General features: G+C 42.3%; 1 protein-coding gene across 1 annotated transcript in view; it reads right to left on the bottom strand.

Moving 5' to 3' along the window:
- NCBP1 (nuclear cap binding protein subunit 1) overlaps positions 1 to 8,804 on the bottom strand; it is a 31,338-nt gene extending 22,534 nt beyond the window's left edge. Inside the window, exons 1-10 of the mRNA XM_027748096.2 lie at positions 8,600 to 8,804; positions 8,380 to 8,465; positions 7,704 to 7,804; positions 6,379 to 6,535; positions 5,194 to 5,301; positions 4,679 to 4,800; positions 4,106 to 4,175; positions 2,393 to 2,608; positions 1,385 to 1,482; positions 116 to 179 (exon numbers count right to left, since the gene is read on the bottom strand). Of these exons, the coding sequence (XP_027603897.1) occupies positions 116 to 179; positions 1,385 to 1,482; positions 2,393 to 2,608; positions 4,106 to 4,175; positions 4,679 to 4,800; positions 5,194 to 5,301; positions 6,379 to 6,535; positions 7,704 to 7,804; positions 8,380 to 8,465; positions 8,600 to 8,633 (1,056 nt within the window). The 5' untranslated portion in view covers positions 8,634 to 8,804. The remainder of the gene's footprint in view (positions 1 to 115; positions 180 to 1,384; positions 1,483 to 2,392; positions 2,609 to 4,105; positions 4,176 to 4,678; positions 4,801 to 5,193; positions 5,302 to 6,378; positions 6,536 to 7,703; positions 7,805 to 8,379; positions 8,466 to 8,599) is intronic.
- Between the last annotated feature and the right edge of the window lie 107 nt (positions 8,805 to 8,911).

The following is an 8,911-nucleotide window of genomic DNA, read 5'->3' on the forward strand; positions in this document are numbered from 1 at the left end:
GTTCTGGCTGATTCCCAAATCAACCTGTAATTTAATGGATCTATAACGGAACTAACTGGGACATGTTACTCATGAAATAATGGAGCTACAAAGAGGTGATACATAAAATCCATACCTCTACGATGTGGTAGTTCAACGGGATCTTGTTATTTCCTGGATAGCTCAACAGCTGTGCAGCGCTGCAAAACCACAGATACGTTCAAACATAACTTAGCAAATGTCATGTAAAGATCAAGTAACATAATTACAGATAATGCTTAATTCTAGGCAAGAGTTCCCACAAAACCAGCACCAAACGCATCAATAATGCTTCTAAAGCCTGTTCATTAAACCAGAGTATTTAAAAAAAGAAACAGCACAAGAACACAGTAGCATTGCCTAACCTATGACCTGTAAGAATTGTACTTTATGTAGTGGTTACACTGCTTTGCTTAAAAAAGTCACTGTGATATGCAATTCTGGCATAAACACATGAAAAATGGAAAGAAAAACTACCCAAACAATTAGACGTTCAGAATGACTTGAAAGCACAATTAAGCTAATGGGTTATGTAAGAAACTCTCATGTTTCAAATGCTTCATCTTTTAATCAGGTCGTTAACCACCTATCATTAGTGTAAAGCAAACAACTAACCTCTCTGGTAGTCCTAGTCTTTTATTGTCTCTTGATAATTAACAAAGACTATCCCAGTAACTGCAACAACACTGAATTTCTAGTTTCTGCTGAACCAAACAGCTGCAACCAAAAAACTTTATCACATGCCATCACCAAATCCAACATTTCTGCCGATTTTTTTGAGTACTATACAGAGTTTGGTAGTTTTCGTACAGAAGTCTGACACCTGTGGCAAACCACCTCGGTTATCAATTACCTACATCAAACATTGCCCAGGCAGAAATGAAGGAAAGTGCCCTGACTGCATCCTGAATTGAATTGACTGCACAGCTGAATCGAAAGTAACGAAATCTACTGGCCCAGCAATGGCTCCCCAGAGCTCAATTATCTCTGCCATGTAATTCCCACAGGAAGCCCAACACAGAGCTGTTCCATAAACACCAAAGCACTGTCAGCTGCAGATGAACAAGCTCAAGGCTCACTGCCCCACCCAACAAATCAGCCCCCTCAATACTCTGGGAAGCGCAACACAATCACACTCTCCATAGTGCTCCTGTGAAGAATAGGGTGTGTCTGCACACTTTTTGCAGCACATTCCATATTATCAAAGGATTCCCTTCTCAGAAGCCACTGTCCCCCTGGATCATACAGACTCTGTTATTGCTCTTGCCTAACCAGTGCAGGACTCTATGCATCCCTGCTGGCACCAAAGCCATGGCAGCATTTAAAAAGTGCCAGGGCCCCTTAAAAAGTGCTGAGCTCCTCCTACCAAGTCTTTCTCTCCTTCCAGTGTGATTTGATGATGCAGTGCAGGTTCTCTTCTATTACAAATCGTTCAACGGAGTGGCTGCCAGGCATGACAGGACCCTAGTAAGAAAGAATGAAGACTCATGAAGATCACTGCTAATGCAGTGGTACAACAGGTAGCAAGGTACCTTAGATACATTTACAGGTGAATAAAAGTGGTCCAACCTCCACATAAACTCAGTGGGGTCTCAGCTGTCCTTTATCCTTCAGGACTGAAAAGGTGATGTGACACAGTTCAACACAAACATCAGACTCATTTTTAAAACAAAATGAATACTAGGACTCATTACAAGAAGAAAGAGGAACAAAACTAGAGAACATCATTCTAAGTTCATAGAGCATCTGCTTCTTCCTTTGCTTTGTGGAGTCATTGGGCAAGCTACCACCATGCAGCCCAGAAAGAAAAATCACAGTTGAGCTAGAACATGATTAAGAAATAAAGCCATAGAGTAGAAAAATATATATTCATGTGTATTCTTTCTTGTTCACTGCAAAAAACAAAGGCCAACAAATGAAGGTAAAAGGCAGCAGACTTAAAGGAAATGGAGGTATAAAAGCATTTGGGGAAGGCAGTACATATTCTTTTCCTGCACTCCTTTGTTCCACAATATGCATCAACAAATTTTAACAGATGATAAACATTGCAATAAATACCCAGCCTGGAAAAAGACTCCAGTCACCAAACTTTTGGAAGCAAAGTCTAACCCTGTGAATGTAGTTTTACTAGAGACATTAGAGAATTCAGTCAATATTGTCATTCTAAGCATCACAACATCTAAATTGTCCTCCCCACAAACTTGGCTTTTACAGTAACTTGGTAACTTCGTTCATTTCTGCAGAAATACCAAAGCAAAACTGTCTTCAAACCACTCGCTATCCTGGGAGAGGGGACATCACATTTGACCAATATCAACCAGCCCAGCAATCTTACAGTGAAATCCACTTGCCATCTCCCACAGCAGTCACATACCTCAGGGTCATCTGTGTAGTCAAACATCCTAAAAATAACCCTTGGCATCGGGTATACTGAATCTTCAGTATGAGGTGGAGGGGTGAACGGAGGAAGATTGTGTTGCAGAGCTTCACAAAGAACGCTGTCAAAAGCCAAGTAGGGCCTCAGAATGTGTCGCTCCTGCCAACGGTCTTTTTTCAGCTTCTGAATCTGAGACCAGAGGCAGTCTAAATACTGAAGGAAAAGAGTGAGAAACATCAGATGCGCCGAATCTTGCAACAAAAATGGCAGTTCCCTGAGCTATCCGAAATGTATTCCTTAAATTCCATACCCCATTCTGAAAAAAAACCCAGTTTCTTAAACTGCTGCTTCAGTAAACTAACAAATAATTTAAGAACTCTAAATACTAGAGCTGCTCCTAGCTTCACACAATGTTGTGTTCAGTAAAATTTAACTGCTGGCAGTTTTTTAAACACCAGCAGGCAGCTCAGGAGTCCCAGTGGAGCTACAGCAGTGAACATCATGTCAGTCATTGCTCTTTGGTGGTATTAAAACAGACATATCACCATTAAAATGAGAAAGACATTCTGTAGGACTGCCATGCTGATCCCAGAGCAATCAAAACTATCAGCTACTGCATATTCAATACATATACAATATTATCAAATATTAAATACCTTTGCCACGGTTTTCAACACAATTTTGAGTCCCAGCATTGTCACAGAGATAGCACAGACATCTGTGCAACTGGCAATAAATAGTCTTGCTTTGTTTACTTACTCCAGGAACTCTGGAGGCCTGTGGCCTTACTGAATGCAAGTTTAAAATTATAACTTCTACATGGAAGTCCTTTGCATTTACTGAAACCATCACACTACAAAATGTGAACATTACAAAACTGGTAACAACTAGCACTTGAAGTGCACAGTCATGTCTGCAAGTATGGGTAACACATGGTCTCAAATGCAGTCAGCTAATCTCTCTACTGAACTAAACAAGAAAATACTGGGCAGGTAAAATACTCATGTAGACAAATTAATCATAATCAGAAAGCCCATCCCTCCAAATTATGATTAATAAGATAATTGTTAAGGCTGTGATTTAATCGGAACAGTGAATACAGCGTAAGAGGGCCATGCTCCAAAATATCCCAGAAAATCAATTTAGATACCCAACATTTGTCCTGAAAGTTAGGGGAAAGAACAACCCTCAACAATATTCAAAAAGGCAAATCCCACCCTAAGCTAGCCAGATGCCACCTCTCCTCTCCATATTTTCGGCTTAATTGTGAGAGATGGCATGGTAACTGCTGCACACAGTTTCTACATATTTGTTTAGCATTCCTAAGGTTGAGAAAACAAAGTCACTACAAATGGAAAACATTTAGGGATAAGTAAGAAATTACGTTCTGTTTTACACAGAAAGTCTTTTAATGTGTCCTGCAACCTGCGGTTCCAAAAAAAACCCACTACAATCTACAGCCATTCCTCACTTCATAACATTTCTTCAGGGGCCTGTCAGCACACAACAAAACACTTCTTACTCCATACAACCTCATATTCTGAACCAATACTTGGAAAAGAATTCCCCCCACACAACTTATTGGAATTAATGTCAAACAGCAGACAATTCGTACTTTTAGAAGTGCTTTTTAATTTAGTGATAAAAGAACACCTTAGTACAAGATTGTTTTTCAGACTTTCTGAAAGAAAGCATGTAAAGTCCAATCACCTCTTCTTGTGGATGTGGTTTATCAGCTGTCCACACCTGCAGCATGGGTACATGAATCTTCTGGCGGCGTCTGTTTAAACAGGAAAGAAAACCTGACTTTTAATGGACTGGTTTAGGGCAGCAATTTTGTTTTTCTCATGAGTGTACTACTACTTGTTCTTTTCAGCTGATGAAGTCTACAGTATATAAAAAACAGGTTTCTGATTACTTAAACTATCAGTACATCTTGACAACAGCATTAACCTGAAGCACCCAGACAGAACGCAGTGACACTGGTTAGCACTAATGCAGCAGTTGATCAGTGTTCACACCACCCTTACAACTCAAGCTGCTCCAGCACGAGCAGAACAAGACCTATAACATACTCTAGAATTAGACATGACAATAAAACTTTTCAAATTCAAAAATCTCTCCACCTCACGTATTTCCAGGGCTTCCCCTCCCCCCCAGACAGTTCAAACCTAAGGCTTTAGAATACTTTTAAGTGAGCAATAATCAAAGCTATTAATTCTTACTTACTTAAATATTTAAACAGATATTTAAACAGAGCATTTCTAATGGGTTACAACTTACTTCAAATAACTTTCTGTCTGAGACAAGAGACGATCCATTTCAGCGTCCTTTTTCTCATATAACTCCTTTCCAACCCAAGGCAAAGATGACAGAAATGCAAACATATACCAGTCACATCGCACCTACAGGAAGGTAACATACAAAAATCTAAGTATACGAGTGAGCTCCAACAGATTTTGTACGCGCATACATTTAAATTTGAAACATCGGCACATTGTTTTGGGGGGACGTAAAGACCAGCAGCTGCAGATTGAAACATCTAATTTTTCGCTTGAACTGTGATAAGCCAACCGCCAAAGTAAGGTAAAATAAATTCACTTCAGCCACTTCACTGGAAAGGACCATACTTTCTTACTGTACGATGCATTTCCCAATTGCCACGGGCTCCTTTTACTAACGCTCAGGAATTCAGTTTGCTGTCTCTAAAAACTTCCTGTTCTAAGCATAAGTACAGGAGACACGATACAGACAAACTGTGAAAACAGCCCTAGAGAGCCCACAGATCTTTTGCTTACCTGGGGTACATCCTCCTCCTGTGTCACACTCACAAAGTTCTCGAACATAGCTACCATGGAAGGTGCAGCTATTACATGACAATTCACAAGATCAGACAAAAAACGAACCTAAAAAAGGAGAAAAAAATTGTTTTAAATGAATACTTTTTAAACTGGCTGCACAAGAACAAATAAACTTTACTGAAATGATTGAAAAAGCCCATCAATAACAGTATAATACCCACTGAGTACCGCCAAGACCGAAATACTGCACAGTGTACAGACCCACCTTGCAAAGCTAGAAAACAAGTTTCATAAGTGCTGCCTAATATATTGTTCACTATAATGTCTGTAATCTGCTCCACTGCCACAATACTACAAGGATAATATTCCTGACTAAGGAGTGATGGGGAACACCAGTATGCATTCTAAGACATGCAACCTGATATTACAGAAGAAAACTCTTGCACTTCTATCTACTCTATACCGTATCAGATCACTAAAATAACAGAAATTCCAGCAATTAGGTCTTATTAGAAAAGTGTCCCACAGTTGAACAGCAGTCTCTTGACTGGAATCTTTATTTTCACCGGTGAGGTTCAGAAGAAGCTGGGAACTTGCCCACCAGTGGGCTTCTAAATCAAATGCTGCTGAAGTTCTAATACCTTTTAGCAGACAAAATCTGTAAGCAGCAAGAATGGAGCCAATGGTTTCAAAGACAGGTAGCACTTAAAACTGCTTGTTTGATCTTCATCTCTCATAAGCAGAATGAAAACAGCCATCAAAAACAGCTTTTAAGAACCAAATTGTTCATTTTCTTTTCAGTTTTTTTCCAAGAGAGCAACAAGACCATTGCATACCTCTGAACGCAACAGAAGCACAATGACTTTCATTCATCTTTTACATTTGACTGAAGAACAGGTGGAGAGAAGCACCTCTTTACCACAAATTTAATTTTTCACCGGAAAAATATACAGTTGGAAGTAAATTTTGCAACTGTAATATGATTTGCTCTCCCTTGAGGAAGGAAATACTTCTCAATTAACACAAACTTCCTCTTGGGAGTATTTACAGTGCACTGCACGTTGATGGCAAAAGAGACTGTAACATACACTGCAAGGCCCAGCTCTTCTGGAACGAAAAGGTAAAGGAGGAGAGGAAAAGGATGAGGAGAAATGCAAAACAAATAGACAAAACTCCACTTACCAAATGCACGGCTTCGTTATACATATTTACTTTCAGACATTCTTTAAGCTGACGAATCATGGCTTCCACAAATTCTCCACCAAAATTGTAGTTCCTGGCATTCAGCAAGCCAACCAGTGTGGTGTAAACAGTAAGCTTTTCTGGTAACAGACGTGCACTGACACAGAAAAAGAAACACTCTGTTAGTTGTTTATTCATCATGTGCCAACTGCATTGCATCTTAGAACCTCCTTCTCTTATTTCATGAGGAATTAAGAAAAGATTGCTAGCACGATCTTACAGTTTTATCCCACAGTTAGTATCTTACAGATAATCTTTTCTGTTTTAACCGCAGCCCCTTAAAAAGGCACGTGCCATTTTCAAGTATGTTTATGGTATTTGCTTTTTATTTTTATCTAATTGTTGAGTATTCCAGAGGGTTGGTCAAATAATGTATGTGATGGAGTTTATGCAAGGACGTAAGAAGTTGTTTTAAGTTCACAATTTAGAAAGAATTTTATTACACAACACAGGGAAAGCCAGGCCCTACCATAAAGAATTAATTTTCCTCAGCCATTTTCGTATGCATGAAAGCTAACCCTGTACTTTCAGAAGTGTCTTATTGCTACAGGTTAAAGAAAAGAAAAGGCCCTATTTGCCTTTTATTAACAAATATTGCTACAAAAATAGATTTTAAATACTTGCAAAACCAGATACTTTAGTGTAGGCTACAGTCTCCCCTACACCCTTCTTTTGTACTTGTCTTACCTCCTACCTTAGACACTGCACAACCCTGCCCTCAGACACCGCTCAGTAACCCTGACATAGGGCACCTCTGCTCCTGCACTTTGCAAGGGAGAGTAAGGAGAGCTGTCAGGCAGCAGAGAGGTTACTTTCTGCTCCTCATGTTTGGGCTTATAAAGACACGAGCGAATCATTGTCAGAGAAGAGGAGAAAGCAGTGAGAAAACATCACAGACAGTAAGACTAAATAAGTGTTGGCAGTCAACAGCTTTGGTGGTCATAAGCACTTCATCTGGATACAGGAAACTGCCCAGCATTGCTGTGTTCCCACAGCTACTGAAGAGCAGCTCTGAAGTTTCTTCTATCTGCTTTGATCCTTGTACACATTTCAAGTCAGAGTAATGTAAAGTCATATTTTACTTGAATTACGCCTACTACGTAACTAGCTTATTCCTCTATGTCTTTCATTTGTACTAAGACAAACTCCATGCTGTGACAGCAGCAAGGAAGTAAAGCCACTCTTGGCATTCAAACTACCCTAAATACTTAAACTTATGCACAAAGAAAACACTTCCCATGTTCCCAGACCTCCCCCATACGTACACAGTGCACAGTATTCTTAGTATCTTGCTTTTGTAATTCGGCAGATCAGCTTCCAAAACACCAGCTAGGCCCTCCAAGTTGCTCTCCAAAGATGAATTACTCTAAAATTAAAATATAAAAAAAAAAAAGTTTCATCATCAACCTGGCAATACAAACCAGCCTGATGAGATGTCACCTCTTTTTTCAGGGCAACAAGCAGTGATAAACTGCTCTCCTATGCCTCAGAGAAGGAGCAACTACTCCTCAGAAGAGTTGCACCTCACCAACCTCCCCCCCCAAGAACTCCAGTAACCCCCTCTTCCACTAGCCCCAAATTCTGTCAGGACTGGAAACTTGTGCCACAGGCAGACCAAGTTTATTCCTCCACATCCTTGGTGGAGTGGGACCACCAACACCCGCAGGCACACAGGTAACAAACTATTCGCTGGCTGTGTATCCCTGCTCGGGAAACACCACGCTACAATTTAAGCACTTGCCCACCACGTGACTTTTCAAAAACCGACAACTTTCAACGTATCGCACAACACACGTGATTTTTATTTTGGGGGGAGGGGAGGGACGGGGGGTCGGGGGGGGGGGGGTGGGGGGGCTACTACAGACGAACCGCTACCACATGGCGCACTGAAGGGGAGGGGGGAAAGGGGAATAAGGCTTTAACTCTCCCGAGCTCGCCTACCTTCTCTCCCACCCTGCAGATGAGCGACTCGAGCCTCTCCTCGATCTCGGAAGGCTCGGAGGTCCTCCGCCTCTTGTGGGGCTGCCCTGCTCCAAGAACACACCGAGCACAGCGTTACCGACGCCGGAGAAACCCCCCCGCTCCTCCATTCCCGCCCCATCCACCCTCCCGGCCGCCCTCGCCACCCGGGGGGATGAGGGCTGGGGGAGCGGGGGCTCACCATCGCTGTCGTCGCTGTGCCGCCGCCGCGACATGGTGGGGAAGAGCGGCCGGAGGGAGCGTTGGAAAGCGGCGAGAAGCCTCGGAAAGCGTCGGGAAGCGTCGAGAAGCACTGGGAAGCGGCGAGAAGCGGCGAGAAGCCCCGGGAAGCGGCGAGAAGCAGCAGGAAGCAAAGCACCAGGACGCCTCTCGCGGGCCCAGAGCAGCGCGCTCCTTCCCCGCCCGCGGCCGCGCTGTTTCCGGGGCGGGCGCGGCACCTCCCACCCGTTTCCGGTCCCTGCCGAGCGCTTCCGGGGCGGGGCGGAGGAGGAGC

The sequence above is a fragment of the Pipra filicauda genome, unplaced genomic scaffold (genome assembly GCF_003945595.2).
Source record: "Pipra filicauda isolate LSUMZ 115617 unplaced genomic scaffold, ASM394559v2 scaffold11_size5308982_pilon, whole genome shotgun sequence".
NCBI lineage: Eukaryota > Metazoa > Chordata > Aves > Passeriformes > Pipridae > Pipra > Pipra filicauda.